This window comes from Nelumbo lutea, chromosome 4 (genome assembly GCF_056320005.1).
Source record: "Nelumbo lutea isolate HS-2025 chromosome 4, American lotus-T2T, whole genome shotgun sequence".
Lineage (NCBI taxonomy): Eukaryota > Viridiplantae > Streptophyta > Magnoliopsida > Proteales > Nelumbonaceae > Nelumbo > Nelumbo lutea.
In genome coordinates, this window is record NC_142687.1 from 32,458,999 (window position 1) to 32,481,188 (window position 22,190).

Below are 22,190 nucleotides of genomic sequence, written 5' to 3' on the forward strand. Positions count from 1 at the left end.
GCTTGATATTTCACATGTTGTTCAGGTCATCAATCAATTTGCCTCTGCTCTGAGACAACTTCATATGACTGTTGTTCATTGCATCATTCGTTATGTTAGAGACACAACCTCTCAGGAACTGTTTTTCTTGCCTTATCATCCATACAATTGAGAGTTTATGTTGATGCTGATTGGGCTGGTTGTCTTGACACTCGTCGATCCACTACTGGGTGGTGCGTTTTCATGGGTGACTCTCTCATCACCTTGAAGTGCAACAAAACAACAAACTATCTCTAAATCTTCTACTAAAGCCGAGTATAGAGCTATGTCTTCTACATGTAGCGAGTTTGTTTGGCTGAAGTCACTTTTCATGGATCTTGATATTTCTCTTCCTATTCCTATCCCTCTATATGCCGACAATACCAGCACTATCAAGATCACATCTAATCCAGTGTTTCATAAGAGGACTGAACATATCGAGGTGGACTATCACTTTATTAGAGACCTTGTTACAGGCTCTATATCTCTTCCTCATGTAGCCTCTCACATGCAGATTGCCAACTTTTTCACTAAGGCCACAACTAAAAGTAGATATCTCATTCTTGTGGGCAAACTGATGCTGATGTACATTATTAGAGTAGTTCTTGTTGTACAACATCGTAATTCTTATTATTTTATTTGATCTTTTTATCTTTTAGCCTTGTAGGGACATTCTTATAGCTATACATATATTTTATCTCTTTAATATAAAAGAGACTCTTTGGGGTGGGGGTCAACCATTCTAGATACCCCTAAATCTGTTTTTTTCTTGCTCTAACTTCAGTTCACAAAAATGCAATATAAACATATTTATAAATAATATATATTGGATCGGATTCTTTCATATCAGAGGGGGTGATCTGAATTCAAAATAAGATTGGATTTCAAATCTAATTGAATCATGTTCCAATCCATTTGTACCCCTACAGTGATCAAACCCGTGAGAGAGTCTCACATCACATGTTATAGAATATAAGTATCATTTTCATAGAGGAGGTTTGACTAAGACTTCCAAGCGGTAGAGGGCTCCACATGTTTGCTATTTTGCCCGTTCATAATCCAAGCCCCAAGAGGCCTTGATATGTTGTGAACTGAAAACCGGAAGTGGGAACCATTTCTCTTTGCTCTGAAACTCATAAAGAGTTGTTTTATTTGGAGTTGGAGGTATGAAGCATAGAGTTAACATTTACGGGGCTCTGAGTATCTATTATCTAGCAAGAGGGCCCTCGATCTAATGGACGATGTTTTTTTCTTTTTCTTTTTCTTTTTTTTTTAAGTCCCATCGTCAATTCAATCACTGCAAACAAAGATTAGACACCGGGGGACGACTCCAACAAAAGACGTTGAATACAAGAAGAAAGATCTCGCAACAGACTAACCCTGCAGTTGGCAATAGTGGAAGTGATTCGTCTAGGAGGTTGAGAAGACACCAGGAAGTGTATAACTTGTAACAAATCTCCTTCAATGATAATTTTATCAAGATGCAATTGCAAAGCCAACTAAAACACAGTCAAAAACCTAAATAAGGAGAGCACAGCCCCATCGGTTTAGCACAACAAAAAACTAGATTCCCATTTGAATCACAAATTACAACTTGAACTTCCACTTTATTCAAACCTTGAGGTCCGTCAACATTAACCTTGATGGGGGCCAAGAGGCACCCAATTCTATATCATCCATAGCCAAGTTAGTCAAAAAGACATCAATAGAGGCCTGATATGTCTCTTAACATATTAACCTTGCATCAATGGCTGGAGATTCAACTCCATGGAAGAAGCCATTGTTTTCCAAAATCCAAAACATATATTTTTTGAGACTGAGCTTGACATTTGACACGGGATAGCAATTTTTCCCCATTTCACTGATCCCCATAGGGACCTATCTCGAATGGGGTGGGGATGGGGATGATTTTTCCCTATGGGGATGGGGATGGGAAAATTTTCACCCATGTTGACAGGGGCAAAAAATACTCTTCACCTCATTGGACCCCAATCCCACCCGTAGGGATTTCCGTTTATATATGTATGCATGTATGATACATGCATATTAATATTTTTAAAATATGATTGAAGATATTTGAATATATTTGGACTTTTTAATAGAATTACAAATTTTAATTATTTTATATTTAATTATCTTGAATGAAATAAAAAACGAAAGCAAGATGATTAACGTCATAAAAAATTCACCGAGAGTGGAGATCCCCGTGGAGAGGGATAGGGACAATGGACAAGGACAGAAATAGAAATTTAACAGGGACAGGAATGGGGAGTGGCTCCCCGTCCCTGCCTCAGTTGAAACCACTTAGATCTAGAGGTTAACAGAATCGACTTCTAGGCATCAAAACCAACCTATCTAGTGCCTACGATGCATTCCTGATTTGGATTATGGGGATGCAGCTTCAACACCCCCCTCCCCCCAACCCCAACCCCAACTTTGATTGGATTTCGATGATCAAGACCGATGTCCTTTAGCCATAAAGTCGTTAGTCATCGAATTTGGTTTGTGTAACTAAAATGATCAACTGATCTATGCATTGATCCATTGATTTCGATATTACTTTTAAGAAAACTAAAATGATCAATGGATTTTGCATCCAAGTGAATGGTGACGTTGATTTCTGTTGATTAGGGGAATCGGGAACCATAACCATTATTATTTCCATTTTTCCTTCCAGTCGCACCCTGGTACCTGGACACCTCAAAATCGGGTTTTCAGGGTTTCCTGGGATGGTGAGAAAATGAATCCATGGATTAGTCCATAGCATGATATACCACATTGCCGAGGAAACCTCAGCTAAACTGCATGTACATTTCAATCTGTTGGAATCTGTGGATTATGTGAACCAGATCACCCTTCTAAAAATATCATTGAGCACATTATGATCTCCCATTGGGATGAACTGAAAAGCCAATCGGCACAGTCCAATAGTGGGAGGAAATAGTGCTTTCCAATTACCCCACCTTCTCAGATGTTCATTGAATTCAACATGGGTTCAAACTTCAAACCTCCTTTTTGAACTCATACTCGGAGACAAGATTCTATTTATCTTTGGTTGTTTAACCTGGCATTTCAGTTAGACACATTAATGAAACAACCAATTGCAAAAAGAATGGAAGAGCACTGATAAAAAATGGCAGACACAAAGAACAGTTCTTATTTAACCATAAAATTTTGGAGGCTTTGTGAACCAGGCCACAAGTTAAATCTAGACCTCAGTCACAATGTGAACAGCCTACAATACTCGATTCAACATAAAGATAAAAGAAGATAAGCTCATCCTCCATTTGAAAATTTGGAAATAATTAAATTCTTAGTTTCTCTACTTGGAGTGAGGAGACGATGCACGGCAAGTCATTTAACCACAGGTACATTCAAATCAAGAGGCTTGCCCCTTCAGGTGATAACTTTAAAAGTCCATTGAAATCCCTTGAAACTACCACCAACAATTACGATTCATCTAAACTACAAGTGTATTAGGGAGACTAATATTTAAGACATGAACAGTGAACAAAGTTTCAGGCATCTTTGACAAATTTTAGAAATTGGACAATGTACTGTTCTTCTAATTTGAAAGCTTGAACAGGAAAATAAAAATGTTTAAGCTCATTCAATACTTCTAATTTATTGGGTAATATCTAAGAATGCAGGAAGATTATACTTTGTATATAATACGTTGCTTGAATCCACTCGACATGCATCATACGTCATCATTGCAAGCTGGTTAAAGACAAGAAAACAATATGCTCCTTCAGTGATTATTTAACATCAGTATTACAGGGTAAGTACGAAAGCAACTCTTCTTTAAATTAAAATCTTCCATACATCTTTTAATTTAATTTCTAATTGCAAACACAGCAAAAGAATTAAGTATATATCAAACTTAACCATGTAAGAAAACAAGAAAATATCTACTAATTCATCTACGCATTAAAGCTCACAACATCAATTTAGGTGTCTTGTAGCCCTTAAACTTATCAGCTGTCATTGTCTCAGAATGCAGGAGTCCCGTACACAAAACTTTGCTTGAATCCACTGGATATTCATCAAATGTCATCTTTGCAGGCTGATTGAGTACAACAAATCAGTATGCTTTTCACTTTTGAAACTAGTTTGCTATTCTAGTGCTCATTGATACTAATGTTACAAAAAAAAAAAAACATTTTATGTCAAATCGGTACTTTTTTCTACATTCATCTCTTTATTTTTCTTAATCCATAGTGAAGTACAAAAGAAAGAAGAGTGTTCTAAACTCTAAGAAAACCAACAAAAACACACACCAAAACCTCACCAAATTATGCTGGTTGAAAAACTTTACATATGTCAGATTAAACAATTGATATTGGACATCTTCAATGGATAACAAAATGACTTCTTCCAAGTGTTATAATGCCAACATTTTGCAGTTTCTTCTTCCTTTTCCCCTTTCTCATCCACACACACAAAAATAAAAACGAAAAAAAGAACATGATATCTGGATAACTCAACATGCTTAGAATGTCAAAATGATAAGGCATTAAAACCAGAAACATCTAAAATAATTTTGTTGTTTCCAGGTAATGCTACATCTTATCTGCCTTAACATATTGATGATATTTTAACAACTCACTGTAGGAAATGTCATTGAATTAGTGTTGGAAAAAATTTGCCACAAATATTATGCAAAGAATGTTATCATGCATACCAGATAACACACTTGTATTCAAGGTAAGTTTGTTCTTCCATTGTTCCATCTTGAAAATTTTCTCCTTGTGTTACTTTTAGGGGCTTAGCAGAAAAGGAAAAATTCTCTAATGGTGTTTACATTTTGCAACATTTTGGTTGTGTGAATGCTAGAATGTACAATGTATAGAAAGCAAGAATTAATTGATTTTTTATGACCATTAAACAGAAAATAAGTTACATACTAGAAAAAAAGGAAATAAAAAGACAGAAAAGAGATAAAATTGTAAGTCAAAATCCACATGGTCTGACAAGTTATTGTGGTCTGCTAGACCTAATGGGCTGTCTATTATTTCTCGTTAGTATATCATAGGTTGTTACTATGACATTCAGAATTTAAACAGTTAAAGTTATATAGGATGGGAACCTACAAACCTACAGCAACCCTGTAACAATATGGCACTAACAAATTTAACTAATAGGCTTTTAGTAGCATTTTATTTCATTAATAATTTAGATTTGCATACTTTTCTTTGATAATTTTTAGATCTTCATATTTTTATAAATAAGCACTTCATTTTCAAAAGTGGTGCTTTGCTTCATTCAGGCATATGCCTTACCTTATGCCTCATTTCTCAGGCTCTAGGAATCCCTTGTGCTGTAGTCTTTCTATCAACATTGATCAGGAACACTGCTATTAAGAGCTAACAGCAAGAAACAGGCTCTTTGGCAATACATCCAATAGTCGAGCAATAACAAAAAAATAAAACCAGTACGTGCTGAGCACTCACTAAGAATACAATCAGCAAGTCATCTCACAAAGGTTGTCCCTGGTCCTTGTATCACCGATTCTAACTCCTATCTTCTGACTCTTCTCAAGCCAGTGAATTAGCATATGTTGGGATCCGTCAGAACAAAATATTCAGTTGGGAAGCTGAGGTCTTTACCTCCCTAAGCTGAAACCTTAGAAACGAAGGACACTCTTCAGCCACTTGCATCCAGATAATAACTACTTATCAGTATCCTTCAACCTACAAGTTACTCCGCTCTGAATAATATGCCAATCTGTCCTTGTAGAAGGGCAGTATTTACTTCAGTAACTGCCCAGAAAATTAAGGACTGTATTTACTTCATGATTTCTGATTTCTTGGAGAGTATTTACTTGGTGAGGTGTAAAGCTAGCAACTGTATTCCAGGCTTTCCAGCCTATCAATATTGAGCCCATGCCTCCATGGACACTCACTTAAACTCATCTCCTGCAGAGATCTAGTGGGCCACCCTTACTCCAAGCAGCTCTATAAGAACTCTAACTTTTGCCCCTTTTCCTTAAAGACCCTTATATTTCTTGATTTTTGCATGCCATCCATAAAGATTCTTGTATTTATCTATTCCCATACTCTCGAAGGATTGCAATTCAGCTGCACCTCCATATAATTTTTTCTCTTTTAGTCCTAGGGGAAGATGACTAGTTTTAAACAAATCTGCAACATCATTAGCAGATGACCAAGAAGCAACAAAAAGGGAAGAAAAATGATTTCGTACAAAAACAAAGTAAGAAGAAAGAGATAAGTGGTTGATATCCTCACCAGCTCTGAGGCACAGGACAAATACATGAGGGGAGACTCCTTGTGCTTAGCCGTGCTTCTCACTTTTTAGTTTTTAAAGTACTGAGGTGACAGACTATATGCCTACAATGTAAAACGTATCTAGTGCTTCTCACCTAGCAGGCTAGCAAGGTTTCAAATTATGCATGTTTAAAGGAGTATAATTTGCCTTAAACCAACCTGTGGCTGAATTACAGCCCAAAAGCATTGGCTTATTATTTTGATTAAGTAACAAGAAAAAAAAATACTAAAAGGAAAATGATTACATACACAATAAAAAGGAAGAGTGCTCAGAAATCTTTCTTTTATTCGACATAGCCCATTGGCCTTTGTCTTCTAGGCTCTTATGCTCTTTTGAATATCAATGCACTTTCCTTTTTTTCATGAAATTGTATGAATATTTTACAGAAAGAAGTAAAACGCCACTAGGATAAAATGAAGGATGACTTCTAAAGACATGACCTAGTGCAAGTCTGCATTGAAAACATTGCTAGATGAAATTAACACCAAGCTACTCATGCATGACAAGTTAATACTACTAGAGATTTAGAATGTGATTTGGACAAATTTGTTTGTCCAATTCATTCTCAATGTATAATGTCATAGAATACGCCTACTGGAAAAAAAAAAAAAAGAACAGCATAGAATATCATCTAGAAGTGGTTAGGTGAACAATATGGGGCTACGGAATAATAAGCAATAAGGATGAATTGATGAAAAGGAAGCCATGTGGGCAGTAAGTGACAACATCCATATTCAGGGGACTTGATTGCCAACATGAAAACTTACCATTTATCCTTTTTTCCTTTAAATTCAGAGGTGAAGTTTCATTATGATCTTGTGGTTTTGGTCCCTTTGGATACATCCTCGTTAATGTAACTTGTGAGTATACAATTATACATGAAGGAAAAATAAGATGCAACATAACAGAAAATTTCTGGTAAGGAGAATACCATATAAAATAAAAAATAGGATCTCTTAAACAATGACATTTTATTTTGTCTCATCAATCCCATTGATGCCACTTAGACATTTTAACCTTTTTTATCCTTAAAACTTAAAGGGGAAAAATAATAGCACTATCACCTAATCTATTGAAGATACCATTCACTACTACTTTCAACATTTGATGGCCAAAATAAGCCAAGTCCATCTTTCTTGCTTGGTCTTCATCTAGTTTCATCTTGGCCTACAAGAGGAGAAGAGTATGAATTCCTTATCAAAACAAAAATACAGAGTAGGGCAATGGAAAACTACATGAAAAGAGGCAAACAAAAAAGTTAATGTTATATCACGTAATTTGATTTGAAACCCAATATTTCCGTATCTTAGCATGCAGTAGGTGCTCCTACATGGGTGGGTAGGCATTGACTCATGTATTTGAGTTCATAATGGTTAGAATTTGATAAGGTTTTCCTAAAAAGAGGAAGAAAAAAAATTACTTAGAAGAAAACCAAAGGAAGACAATTGTGCCAACAAAATAATTTTTCTAGCCTAAAGAAAACCTTGACAACTATTACAAGGACAAATGCATATATGTCAAACTTTTTTTTGGATAAAAAACAGCATAAATTTCATCGAGAACAGAACCAAACTATCTAAAATGTTGGATAGCAACGCATTAGCAAGAGTGCCTTGGCTTGAGAAGAATTAGCAGCAGTGTCATTGGAAATGGGAAATTTAATCAAGTTCCAAACCAAACAAGCTCAAAGTGCTCGAGTTGTCAACCAATTACATAGAATTACCATAACATCTTCTAACTGAAACATGGTCTACTGATTAAGCGATGCAATAGACCTAACAATAAGAGCACTGTCAAACATTGCATAACCCGATACAGCACTAAAGTCCAGGAAACAGGAAATTTTCTCGAGCGAAACCAGTAATCAAACTAAATCAGAAAAGGAAATTTCGACCATAAAGCAGACATAAAATACCCATTTATTACTCGAAAATAATATTTAAACTCCAAGAGATATATCTTTATCGAAACAAAACAAAAAGATTGAATCGGGAATACCTTCAGAAAGCCAATTGTAATCCCGACGATGAGAGACAGACAGCATAGAAGTCAGCAATGCAGAAGCAGTGGCAGTGTGATACGGCAACAGCGACTCCACGCAGAAGCTCATCTCAACAGGAGACCTTTGAATTAGTTATACAATTACTCAGAAAAGGATTCGCAAGCATAATAATAAACAGAATGAGAGTAAAACAAAAGTGATTGATGAATTTATGCTAACTACCTGAAGAAGCGATTAGAATGAGGTTTGCGCTTAAGGATGCCACAGGGAGACCGAGCTGCCTTGGCTTCTGTTGCAATTCTTGCCGCTGCATTACGGACGGTGGAGGAGCGGAGGACGGACCGAGCGCAGCCGACGGCGAAAGCGGCCGCCATTGAACTGAGATGAGCGCAAACTATGGAGGAGTTACTTGGGCCTTTGGGGTTTTGGGTATTCCAAATTTCCAAATCCAATCCGAAGCAGAAAGTTCTGAACCGGGTTCGTGCATTTTTGGGTTGACTCTAACGTGTCAAACCCACCGCGTAGGGCTGACAGTGACGAACATCAGACCGGACCGAACCGGACCAAAAACTGACCATGGATATGTAACAAGGAACCCGCTTAGCCCAGATAAGCACCGCCGATTAGGCGATTACTGGACCTAAAATTCATGCTCTTCGAAAATGAAAAAGCTATGTGCCCATGGGCCGTAAATACATCTTCCCCTGGATGACAGTCTGAGATGTGAGATTGTGAACGACGAGAAGTTTGGAATCATCCAGCCAATCCACATTCTAATTAGGGAAATAAATTTGGACGTAGGTTCGGATCCTTGATGGACCTTTCGGGTGAATTCATAACCAATGCCTTCATATATCAGAACCTAACTCCGTTTTTTGCATTCCTTCCTGATACAAAATGTATAGTTATATACCTTTTGTCTCATTTGTAGTTGATGATGATGCAAAATTTTCATTCGAGAAACTGATGCAAAATTTGCCCCATCTTCCTTCTATAGCAATTCTCTCCCCAGAAATAACGTCTTGCTTCTTACCTCACTTCCAAAACAAATGACCCTGTCCCACCCACATTATCTTTCACTTGTGTGTCAGATTCTATATATTTTAGGTTCCATGGGCCAGGCTTAGTGCTTAACCTACGGTTGGGTCCAGCTGTTCAGACCGAACTTCTTAGCCTACAAATTTCCCTAGTACTGGCCCGTGGATTGATGTTAAATTCATGGGCAGGATGTGATTTATAGGGGGGGGGCGTAATAGTATAGTAAGAGTGGGCTACAATTTAGATTTCTGATGTGGATTAAAATCTACTTATCCCTTTCTTTTTCGGTTTTTCCTATCTTTTCTTTCAAGCCAAATATATCCTTAAATTTTCTAAACCCATCTTTTCTTTTTTTAATTAATATTTTTTCTGTATTTTTTTTGAAAAAGGTAATGATGTAACTGTTTCTGGTCACGTACCAATTTTTTTTTTTTTTTTTGCTAAGTATCTCGTCATTTGACCTGCTCCCAAGAGAGGTGGTGGAGCTCCCTAGTGGCAAACTACCTAAGGGGAGAGCTATGCCGAGCTCCTTGATGGCGAACTGCTTGGGGGAGAGCTATGCCGAGCTCCCTGATGGCGAATTGCCTGGGGGAGAGCTATGCCGAGCTCCCTGATGGTGAGCTACCTTGGCGAATTCATCATTTGACCTGCTCCTAGGCGGCCTATGACTCAGAGAATGGTGGAGCTCCCTGGTGTAGCGCAACCCGACTGCCCTTTGCATGAGGTGATCTTCTCTCCTTTGTAGGCAACGGGAGCTGAAGGACCTACAAGAACTCCATCTCTTCCTCCTCTTTGTAGGCGGCGAGAGCTAAGGGACCTGTGAGAACTGAATCAGGGGACCCGGGGGTATTTACCCGGCGGGGACTCTCCGATGCTTAAGTTAGCACTCTAATTGTAGAGAGCTTGAAGATGATATTAGAGAAATGAGAGAGCTAGAGAGAAGGGATTACCTCCATTTTTCCCCTTTTCCTCTTTGGGGGTCGGGGCTCTTATATAGCAGTGTCCTGACAGATCTGGCGTAACCACCTCTGACTCTCTGCCGCAGCCGTTACTTGCCAGGGTTGAGTTGGTGGGCGCAGGTAACCATTGCAGGTATGACCCTGTCAGACATGAGGCATTGTCAAAGTTGGTAGGCACGATGACGCCTGGGCAGAGACGTGGGTGCAGTCTCCAGATCTGGAAGGTACGGTTGTCAGGTAGGAAATCTTCTTGCGATATGCCAAGCTGCCCCTAAGTGGCGAGCTAGCTATGCCGATCTGCCCCTAAGTGGCGAGGTCTTCGTAAGACGCCAGGCTGCCTGTGGAGTGGTCAGTTGCCTGTAGCAAGTTACCTATGCCGAGCTGCCTATAAGTGTCGAGCTACCCCTAAGTGGCGAGTTCTTCGTAAGACGCCAAGCTACTTATAAGTGTCGAGCTGCCCCTAAGTGGTGAGCTAGCTAGTTGTCAAGAGGCTCCACTTAGTTGGCATGAGGTGCCAGGTGTCATATTTTCACTGGAGGGCCAAATCCGCCCTCATCATTTGCCCCCCACTCCCGAGCTGAGAGTAAATCGGCGAAGGGAGTAGATTTCTCCTTTTGGCTCATAATTCGACGAGCTAGTAAGCGTTGGTCCAATTTCTTAGACTCTAGGAGATACTTGTAAGTGGTGAGCTGCCTGTAAGCTTTGAACTACCTATAAGGTGAGGAGGTCTCTGCCAATTCAGTACTGTAGCCCTTAGGCTCTAGGGGCATCTTATAGTCCACTTTTGCTAATTTTGCCCATGCTGAAGAAGCGACTAGGTCTTAAGCAGTAATGTGGCCCGTAGGCTTTGGGAGCAACTCCTAGTCCACTCTTCTTGATTTTTCCCATGCCAAAGAGGTGACTAGGACTTTTGTGGTGTCGGGTTGACTAAGTGTTGAGTTGCCTATGGGGTGTCGAGCTACCTGTGAGGCGCCGAGTTGACTAGGTGCCGAGCTACCTGTGAGGTGTCGGGCTGACCGGGTGCCGAGCTACCTATAAGGCGCCAAGCTGGCCAGGTGCCAAGCTACCTGTGAGGTGCCGAACTACCTATAAGGCGCTGAGCTAACTAGGTGCCAAGCTACCTGTGAGGTGCCGAGCTACTTGTTAGGTGCCGAACTGACCAGGTGTCGAGCTACCTATGAGGTGCCTTAGAGCTATGATTGTGCTGCATCAGCCTCGTAATGTCGGTCACCTACTCCTACAAGAAGCTACTAGGAGCTCGACCTTCAAGGGGGGGGGTAGCACTACTAACTTTAGGTCACCAGCTCACATGGGAGCCTTGGAAGGCTCGACCAGCAAGGGTGCTCGTGCAATCTGTTAGTCGCTGACTCCCGCGGAAGCAATGAAGAGCTCATCCTTGTAGGGGGGACCTCACGAAGAGGACTGACGAGGTTTTATCTGAGTTGAAAGTAAAGTTGGTAGAGCTACTTAGCATGTTAGCTCCTTGCATGGTCTTTGAGTTCATACAAAATGGAAACTATAAAGCAAGAGCTTCAGTTTCTAAAAAGTGAGGACTTAGCTTTTTGGGAGGAGAGGACTTAGCTTTTTGTAGGATGAGAACTTAACCTTTGTAGGATGAGAACTTAGCTTTTTGTCACGTGTTCCCACAGACGGCGCCAATTGATGTAACTGTTTCTGGTCATGTACCAACTTTTTTTTTATTTTTTGCTAAGTATCCCGTCATTTGACCTGCTCCCAGGAGAGGATGGTCCTTGGTGGCGAACTGCCTAGGGGGAGAGCTATGCTGAGCTCCTTGATGGCGAACTGCTTGGGGGAGACTATGCCGAGCCCCCTGATGGTGAGCTACATTGGCAAACTTGTCATTTGTCCTGCTCCTAGGCGGACTGTGACTCATAGAATGGTGGAGCTCCCTGGTGTAGCCCAACCCGACTGCCCTTTGCATGAGGTGATATTCTCTCCTTTGTAGGCGGCGGGAGCTGAGGGACCTACAAGAACTGAATCAGGGGACCCAGGGGTATTTACCCGGCGGGGACTCTCCGATGCTTAAGTTAGCACTTTGATTGTAGAGAGCTTGAAGATGATATTAGAGAAATGAGAGAGCTAGAGAGTAGGGATTACCTCCAATTTTCCCCCTTTCCCCTCTAGGGGGTCGGGTCTCTTATATAGCGGTGTCCTAACAGATCTGGCGTAACCACCTCTGACTCTCTGCCGTAATCGTTACTTGCCAGGGCTGAGCTGATGGGCGCAGGTAACCATTGCAGGGTACCGCCCTGTTAGACATGAGGCGTTGCCAGAATTGGCAGGCACGATGCCGCCTGACTAGAGATGTGGGTGTAGTTTCCAGATCTGGCAGGTACGGTTGTCAGGTAGGAAATCTTCTTGCGATACGCTGAGCTTCCCCTAAGTGGCGAGCTAACTATGCCGAGCTGCCCCTAAGTGGCGAGCTCTTCGTAAGACGCCAGGCTGCCTTTGTAGTGGCCAGCTGTCGATGCTTAGTTGCTTGTAAGTACCGAGCTGCCCCTAAGTGGTGAGCTCTTCGTAAGACGCCAGACTGCCTGTAAGTGCCAAGCTACCCCTAAGTGGCAAGCTAACTACTTGTCAAGAGGCTGCATTTAGTTGGCATGAGGTGTCAGGTGTCACATTTTCACTGGAGGGCCAAATTCGCCCTCATCAAGTAAGGTATAAAATTTTTTATTCTATGATAAGGTTTTTATAGATTCTTCCACCTCATGAACTTTTATAAATTTGTACAAGGTAGAAAAGTGACAAATAGAAGAATCTACCACAATTCAAGAGGGATAATACAGCATACATAAGGGTTTGGAACAATGAAAACCAATACAAATTTGTGAGTGGGAGCAAACCATAAATTCACCTTCTTTTATACATAAATAAAGCTTCATCATTGGTGTAGGTAATTCAACACATCAAAAACTTAAAAAGAGATCCCCAAGGGAGCGGGTTTTGGTCTAATTTGATCCATTCCAATTTAAATTCATTAGTACATGATATGAATCCGACCCGCCCGGGATATCACATCCAATATGTTTTAATGGGAATGAATTGGATTCGGGTCTAATTGGATCCAAATTAGACTAACTAAAATAAAAATATAAGAAAATAATAAAAAAACAACATAAATTATATGAATTAGAAAAATAACAGAAATTACAAAAATAAAGGCATGGAAAGCATAAGAGGAGTCACCAGCTCTTATGGATGCTTTTTCAAGTTATTAGATGACTTTGTGCTCCAACTGGAGATGCAACAATATCAACAAGAGGCCCAACCCGATGAGCAGTAGGGACTTACAATCCCTACTAATTTCTCTACTCCTCCTAACCTTATCTGTGTCCCAATTTTTTTTGGTTACTCTAATCTTAGACAATCCTCCCATTTCTACTCCATATCTCCATGTGCCTATCTTGAAAGTCGAACAGAGTTTTTGAAAATAAGGTGAAAAGTTGTTTATTAACTTAGATGATCGAGTATATATACAGAATTACAGAGTAACCGATTTTCACGCGTGGCTTAATGGACAGCTGGATGGCCAGTTGTAGCCAGCTGTCGTTTCTTGAATCCCAAAACCGTCACGTACATTTACATATCCCTTGGTTGGTTGGTATATTTCTCTGTCTCCCTAGCTTTCTTATCTTCATTAAATATGCCATTTACTTGCCTTTTTTGATACTTTTCTTTTTTTTTACTATATGTTTGATTAATTTGAAAATACTTGTTGTAATTACATGCATTTGATCCACCCAATCTCATCTGCTCGCTTAAAAACCCACAAAGGGGTCGGGTTGAGCTGCCCATTGGGTCATAAAGGATTAGGATCAGTTGGGTCGAAGGGAGGGTTGAGATAGAGAGAACACTTGGAAGTCAGAATAGGAGTTTTATCAATCGTCAAATGAGGGGAGGATTGAAAACTATTAGGGTTTGGAAATTTTTTCTCTATTCCACCATTGAAGATGAAGCCATTAAAGTATCTACCCTCAATTCTCTATTCCGCCAATCATCAAGTCGAGTGGAGGGTCGAAAGTTGTTAGGTTTTTGATCATTGAAGCAAGTTTCTTCCCTCGACTCTCTGTTCTGCGACTGAAGCAAATTTCTTCTCTTAGCTTTAACGACACTATTTCTCGTTGTGCTGTTGTTTTCATCGTCGTTGTTTCTTAGTTATCAATTCTCAATTTGCCAAGTCATTGCTGTTTCTATATATTGGAACTTTTGATATCTAAAATCTTAGTTTCTCAAGTCACATTGGAGTAGGAAAACAAGGTGGTAAATCATAGTTGTTTCTCACCATGCCACTGTTTTCATTGTCACTGTTTCTCGATTATTTAGTTTTCAAGTTACCAAGTTGTTGCTGTTTCCTGTAGATTGGAACTTTGGATAGGTAAATCTTTGGACATTGCTCATCTTCTTTAATTTCACAGTTGTTATATAGTGATTGGCATACAAAAGTAGGAAATCAAGGTAGGAATCATTGAAAAATGTTGTTCCCATTCAGGTCATAAGCCCACAGTTTGTGAAAGAACAAAAGAAAGGTTTTTGGTAACAAGGAGAAGATGTAAAATATTAATATAATTATATAGAACTTAAACCAATACAAGAAGCTTTTCTTTCAATTTTGAATTTGGTAATATGAGAAGTCCGGTAGTAATTCCATGAATGAATAAAATCTATGGTAAATTCCTTAAACTATCCTTATGGTTTAGTTAATTGACTAATTATGCCTTTACTATTTGAAAATTGACTAATTCTATTCCAACTGTCTCTGACAATTGACTAATATTTCCATTACTGTTAATGTCGGTTAACATAAAGACGATAAAAACTATTTTACCTTTTATTATCGGTGGTGGTCTAACTGGGGAGGTAGAGAGAGAGAGGGGGGGGGGGGGGGGGGAGCTTGGAACTGAACAGGATAATGGCGACTTCTTATGGGTTTTTCGTGATGATCACAGTGCCGATGAGATCGACCTGCCAAGGCTCCACGGAGGAGTACATGGCCGGCGGTAACAAGTTCGAAATGAATTCCGAGATCAACCGCCGCATTCTGGCAACCAGCCAGTACATCAGCTACGGAGCCCTATAGCGCAACACTGTACCCTACTTCCGATGCAGTGCATCTTACTACAACTGCAAACCCGGAGCTCAAGCCAATCCCTACAACCGAGGTTGCAGCACCATCACTCAGTGCCGGAGCTAGTTCTGTATTTTCCTTTCACTTATTTCTTTGATTTTAATGGGGGTGTTTGTTAACTGTTATACAAGAGGAAGAGGGGAGGAGGAAGCTGGGACGGGGGTGTTTGATTTGAATTATATTGGGGGTGTTATTATAACTATAATTGGCTGCTTGTGTAAAGCATTCTTTTTTTCCATCATTGTTATTCATTACATAATTCTTCTTTTTTGTTTCCTATTGTTTATAATTTGATGTAGATCATCTTTTCTTTTGCTTTGCACATTGAAAGGATTAATGGGTTTTTGGAGTTTAGGCAGTCTATAATCCATATAGAACAGTTCAAAAAACAGTTTCTCCTTTCATGGTTTATTTTGAGATGTGTTCATTGATGTCCACCCCCCTCTATCTAGCGGGTCTATGTCTACCGTAGAATTAATGCCATTTCTTTTAGTTATGGGTTTGTGCTGGAACTTGTTTTTCTGTTTGAAATTTGAATCCTGCTCTCTTCCTTCTTCCACTGTAGTCGAGGGGAAAAGATTTGAAGGAAAGAAATAGGAGTGGAGGAAGAAAGGAAAAGGCAGAAAAAAATGGATTTCTTTATTTTTTTCATCTCAATAAAATTTATATAGAAATTAGGAGCAGAACAATAGACAGTGGACACCATTAATTCATCTTCCTCAAGTAAAGAGGAGAGAAAAAAATGGAGAGATCAGATAAATGGCTTGCAATGCTTAGATGTCATTTGGATTTGGGTGTCCACAATCCACCATTTACCAATCTCCAAACAAACCCTTATAACCCAAAAGGAGGGAAGCTGGGAAGGATCTACGCCTCTGAAAACAACCAGAGAGTCTGTGAGTCGACCCGTTGCATATTTTAGCAAAAGTAGGAGAAAAAAAATGGCTTTATTAGCTTAAATTCACTGACAAGGCGCTCCCAACAGGAAAAAGAAGGGGAGAGAGAAAGAGGGGGAGAGAGGTGAGGATAAAATTGGGTTTAAATAAAAAATATATATCAAGTACGAATGATTTCAAACGGAATATTAATGGAATTTAATAATAAGGGTAGAGTTAGTCAATTGTTAGAAACAATAGGAGTAGGCTTAGTCGATTTTCAAACAGTAAAGATTCAGTTAGTCAATTAGCTAAATCATAAAGTTAGTTTAAGAAATTTACCCTAAAATCTATAGTTGTTAGTCATGTGGCCAGAGACAAAATTTTATAAGAATTAGAGGATGGGAAATATTTAACTAATGAACTTAAAAGCTAACTATTTAATGTGCAAAAGAAAATTAATCTAATAATGATGCATTTTTTATTTTATATTTGGGAGATATTTCTTATAAATGTTAACATTTTATATACAAAATATGTAAATCTCTATTAGTGACTAATAGACTTGTTACTAACAAACTTGGAAATAATCTTGGTAAATAGAAAGCTCTTGTAGTAGTCATCTAATATCTTACTAACATACTTGTTAAAAATACTTTTTAACAAACTTTGGATAATGTCAAAGGAGGTTGCATGGCCTTCTAAGGAATTTAGAAGTAGGGGTTACATAAACCCATCTACTTAGGGGGCTTGTCCAAACTTTTTTTACAAGCCAATTGAATTCTAATTGAAATTAAATTAATTATATTGATGCTTTTAATCATTATACATAGGAAGGCATTCTTATGCTAAAATCAACAAAAATTTAAAATCACTCATGTATTAACTAATATGTTAGACAGTGTGTAATTGTGTATGGCCTCAACTCCAATTGATGTATTGTACATAATTTATTATAAATAAAGGAACATTCATTTCATGTATCATTTGAGTTATTATGTTAAATTACCCTTGGTTCATATTAGCATTATGTATAAGACTATATAATTAATTTAATATGAGCTTAAATCTTCACAGCTAGTGGATGCACTTGAGAAAATATATCCTAATGAGTTTGTCATTCTCACACTGTCCAAGTTTGTAGAGTAGTGGGCCTCAACTGCTCAGGTTGTGACCTAAGGTGTGAGGATAAGTGTTTATAAGAAACATTGAATTGGACCAAATCTAACATGCTCATGGACTTTATATAGGTGGAAGAACTGGGTGTTGCTCTTAATCACTAGGCTTCATATTGATATTGGACTAAGTATCAAACTTGTTTGTCGTTAATATATCAATCGGTGAGATCCTTTTAGGGTCAAATATCTAGGTATGTTAGGGCATTTAAGGATTGTATTTTAACTAAATATTAATGTAATAGAATCTGTTATTATGTTAGGACATAGAGAATATTTGTACACCTTCCTCTTTGGACTCTTGAATTTATTAGCGACAGGATTATCTAAATCTTCAATGAAGGATCCAATTGGTGTTGGAACTTGGAAACCATGTCATAAGGACAAAGAGGGAAAATGTCATTCCCTTAATGTGGTGTCAAGTATTTTTAGCAAAGAGATTAACTACAAGTGATTAATTAGGTTGCCTTGATTTGATTATCACATAATGTGATGAACCAATGGACTTGGGCCTTTAGGATGGTAAGGCCCCAAGTAGCTTAAGTGTTTAGACACGTTATGGGCCTGATTAATAAGCCCATATTAATATGGGTCAAATTAGCCTATGAGGCTAATGAAAATTTAAGTAGTCAGCCCCACTAACTTGCATAAAGCATGTGACATATTGGTTCTCCCATTGGATTATGGGTCACACACCATACAAGCTATAATTTTCCAATTGGATAAGAATTTTTTCAAAACTATTACAGTATTAATTAATGGATAATTAGAACTCTCACATTAGAATCATAGTCAAACTATGTATTAAAGAAGTCTACCAAAGGTAAAAAGAAAAAAAGAGCTAGATGGTTAAGTAATGAAATTGACTAAAGAACTGACACAATAAGCTAAATAAACAAAATGAAACAATTAAACAAACAATAACGTGTAAATGAAAGCGTCTCAATAAATAAATAAATAAACTTGAAAATGCAACATAATAAATTTGGTGATGGAGTATTTGTCTTCAGACAACTAAGTTGACTAATCCTACTAGAATACTTCAAATAGAAAACAGAAATTAAGAAAAAAATGAATAGTAATCATATTGTTGGATGTGCTAATAGGTATTATATGAACTTCGATTCAGTCCTTACAAAACAATGCTCACATAACTCATGTCCACCTACAATTGTGTATTGGGAATATCTCCATACTTAGTATTTTTTATTCATGGGAGATATTCCCAATGCACAATTTCAAGTGGCTTTGAGTATAATGTAAACACCATTTTGTGAGGATTAAATCTAATCTTGTGTTATACCTTATGGAATACTTAAACTAGATGAAATCTTCTTGTTCCTCCATTAATGCATTTTCCTATGATATTATGCATGTTCTCAACAACTTCTACTTGGAGACCTCCATAAGGTGGATTCTTAATTATCTTGGATTGCTCTTGATATATTACGTAGATCATTTGTTCGATGTATACACCACCCCGAGGATTTCTTGACTTCAAATTGATATGGAGGAACTCTAGGGATGTTTGAAGATGATTCTCATAGTATATGGAGTTGTGGGGGAGGTGATGGAAGTTCACAATTGTATGATATGTTGCTATGTATGTTATAACAACACTATGGCTGATTAGCAAATTCCTAATGCTTGAAGAACATATGAGAAGAGTGAGGGGACTTTCTTTGAGGCTTTGGTTATGAGTGGATAAAGGGGAAGTTGTTATGGATTTTTTCCCATCTAGGTTAGAATGTGTGAGAAAGCATTGGTATTTATAGAGTTTTGGGGAGGATTCTAGAAAGTAATCTACGGTTGGGGTTTATTGGTTGGGAAATCAAGGGCTGGAGTTTAAAGTAATTTTAGAGGGAGACTAATTTGGTGGGAGAGGGCTGACAAGCCAACCATGTAAGAGATTCTCTCCATCAATCAAGAGAATTATATACTCTTATGTATTTTTGTTTAGATACCCCATTTTTGTGTCAGCATAGCTCTCTTTACAGGAAACCCCTTTCCTAATTTTTTGTTTTTTTTTGGAACTTTTTATTTTTTTAATTCCACATAATTACCCATTAAACCAATAAGGAAATCATATATACCTAACTATTTCTAACAACCATAAAGCTTTTCTAATGTTTAGCCAAGCGGCACCACTTTTCCCTACTTTTTCCTGAATTGTCTCTAATTCCTATTTATCTCCTCAATTATCTCTAACTCCTATTTATCTCTTAAGTTATCTCTAATTTAGTAGAGAGATTCTCTCCTAAACTATCTTTAATTCCTATTTATCCTCTCCCCCACTTTATATATATATAAAGAAAGTCTCAATTAAAAAAATTGAGAACTATTTAAATGGTATAACGAAATTATATGCTAAATTTAAAATACTTATTCAAAACACAAAAAATTAATATATTTAATAATATTCATAATATTAATAATTCAATATTTTTACAAAATTCATCATGAAATTATGTAGTAACAATTATTCAATAATAAAATTTAACATTAAAAAATAAAACATTCTTTAAATACTTAAATAACTAAAAATATTAAATAAAAACATTAAAATAGCTAAATAATATAACAAAATATTTAATATTACGTAATAACATTAAAATAAATAAAATTCAAATAATAAAATTTTTTAAATATTTTACATATTATTTAAATTTTTAAATCACAAAATATTTAACATGAAAAAATTTTAAATAGTGAAAATAACGAAATTATGTAATAAATTAAAAAAACATAAAAGTAGAAAAATAATTATAATAGAATTCATAATATTCATATTAATAATAGTTTAATATTTTACAAAATTAATAATGAATTATGTTATAATAGTACAATTATAATTTTACGGATCATTAAATTCAATAAATAATTAATATTTTAGGAATTTAAATAACAATATTATTACAGTAACTAAATAATATTGTAAATAACTAATTTCACTTATATCAATTAATAATTATAGAAAATAATTATCAAAAACTTATATTTATTAGTAACAATTTTACAATAATAGTGTATATTCATTATATATTTATGTATACTATAATTAATATTTATTTTATTTTCAGTAATTATTTATTATTTTTTTATAAATATGCTTTCAATAATTATTTATAAATATATTTCTATTTTTTATTTAATAGAAAATTATCAATAACTATTGGAGATTAAACAACTATTATTTAACTTTTGAAATTTAATTTATCATATTTATTGTATTTTTGTTATAAATATATTTTTAATAATTTATAGATTAATACTTATTAGAGATTAACCTATTATTTGATATTACACTATTTATTAACTAATTTAGTATACTTTTGTTATTTATTATATTTTTGTAATTATTGTATTTTTATTATATATCTATTATATTTTCATTATAAACTTATTTTCAATGATTATGTACATTTGCTATAAATTATCAATAATCAATGGACATTAAACTATTGTTGTTTATTAGAGATTATACTATAAATTTAGTTGAAATTAGGAGTGTTTAATGATTGGTTCAGTTTAGTTGCAGGTTGTTTTGCCAACTAAATCGATCTGGCCAAGTCTGCAGTTTGACACTCGAAACCGATTGATCATTACTGAAAACCCACCAACTTGGGTTGTATCGATTTGGGTCTATTTTTGGTTTGTTTGTTTGTTCAAAAGATTTAAACTTAAAAAAATAACTTTAAATTTCATAACTTACAATGATATTATTAAAAGATAAATTACAAAAATTAAATTTATGATATAAAATATTTTAGACTAAGAAATATGAGAATTTTCCTACTTTTCAATATTAAGAAATTAAATATAAAATATAAAATATTAATATATATCTATTAAACCAAATCTAATATGAAATACTAGAAAACTGACCAATTCTGATTGAGTTTGGTCAAATTTTAAAATATAAAACAATTATATACTCTTATGTATTTCTATTGTTTAACTTTAGCTTAACAAAGCCCCTGCATCGCACGGGTCCCCGTCACCATGCCTCTCCTTGCTCCATTATCCCCACCCTGCATTCTCTTTGATTTTCTCTCCTCTCCCCTTCTCACCACTCCCATTAAGCCATGTCACCCAACTATCTAAAAAATATTCATATAATCTCTCTCCTAAGGTATCTTATTTAAAAAATAGGAAAGTATCATGTTGCCCCACTCCCTAATCAATTTCTAAAATGCACCCCCCCCATCTATATCCACTCTCTCTCATTTAAAATATTCATATTAATTAATAAATAGTTAAATACGGTTAATATTTAATCCGACCCATATTCAATGAGTATTAAATAATGTTATTACCAAAAGTTAATAAATATGGTTAGTAACCAAAAATTAATAAATATTGTTATTAATTAACTCATTAACAACATTTTATAGAAACTGAAAACTCTTTAACTAATTTCTATAAAATTGGGAATTATATTTAACAATTATAAAAAAGTATAAAATTTTAGTTATTGTTATTATTATAATTAATAACCAAATACAAATGGGGGGAACAAAATATTATAATATTAAAAAATGAAATTATTAATTAATTTATATTGAAAAATAAAAGATAAATTAGTGTAATTTTGTTAGTAAATTACCAAATAAAAAAATATTTTTAATAACAATTTAAAAAAAATCAATAAATCCCCATTGATGTAGGGTGATTTGGCCCGACCTCATA

The 22,190-nt window shown here is 36.3% G+C and overlaps 1 protein-coding gene and 1 long non-coding RNA gene across 10 annotated transcripts; one reads left to right on the top strand and one right to left on the bottom strand.

Annotated features, from left to right (window-relative positions):
* Positions 1 to 3,525: 3,525 nt before the first annotated feature.
* LOC148855043 (protein NUCLEAR FUSION DEFECTIVE 6, mitochondrial-like) lies at positions 3,526 to 9,067 on the bottom strand. 9 transcript variants are annotated; one of them, XR_016113115.1, is made up of 4 exons: positions 8,531 to 8,783; positions 8,305 to 8,411; positions 7,371 to 7,473; positions 3,526 to 3,738 (listed from the first exon to the last, which is right to left on the bottom strand). XR_016113115.1 is itself a non-coding variant. In XM_088985459.1 (3 exons), exons 1-3 carry the CDS (start codon positions 8,680 to 8,682, stop codon positions 3,719 to 3,721), a joined length of 279 nt encoding a protein of 92 aa, XP_088841585.1. In that variant the 5' UTR covers positions 8,683 to 8,789; the 3' UTR covers positions 3,526 to 3,718. The 9 variants fall into 9 exon arrangements, 5 of the variants coding, with proteins under 5 accessions (XP_088841585.1, XP_088841583.1, XP_088841582.1 ...); XR_016113113.1 differs by having other exon boundaries at positions 8,305 to 8,429; positions 8,531 to 8,763; XR_016113114.1 differs by lacking the exon at positions 3,526 to 3,738 and adding an exon at positions 3,743 to 4,084 and having other exon boundaries at positions 8,305 to 8,429; positions 8,531 to 8,908.
* Positions 9,068 to 14,221: 5,154 nt separating this feature from the next.
* LOC148855044 (uncharacterized) lies at positions 14,222 to 15,723 on the top strand. The gene is made up of 2 exons (XR_016113418.1): positions 14,222 to 14,701; positions 15,273 to 15,723. It is a non-coding gene; the product is annotated as an uncharacterized LOC148855044 (long non-coding RNA).
* The last annotated feature ends 6,467 nt before the right edge of the window (positions 15,724 to 22,190 follow it).

Excerpts from the sequence above, each read along its gene's own strand:
- LOC148855043 (XM_088985457.1), bottom strand. The coding sequence starts at position 8,682 with ATGGCGGCCGCTTTCGCCGTCGGCTGCGCTCGGTCCGTCCTCCGCTCC. Across the intron at positions 8,430-8,530 it reads CATTCTAATCGCTTCTTCAG|GTCTCCTGTTGAGATGAGCT; the intron begins GTAGTTAGCATA and ends ACTAATTCAAAG. Across the intron at positions 3,739-8,304 it reads TTACAATTGGCTTTCTGAAG|CTTGCAATGATGACGTATGA; the intron begins GTATTCCCGATT and ends GTCTTTAACCAG.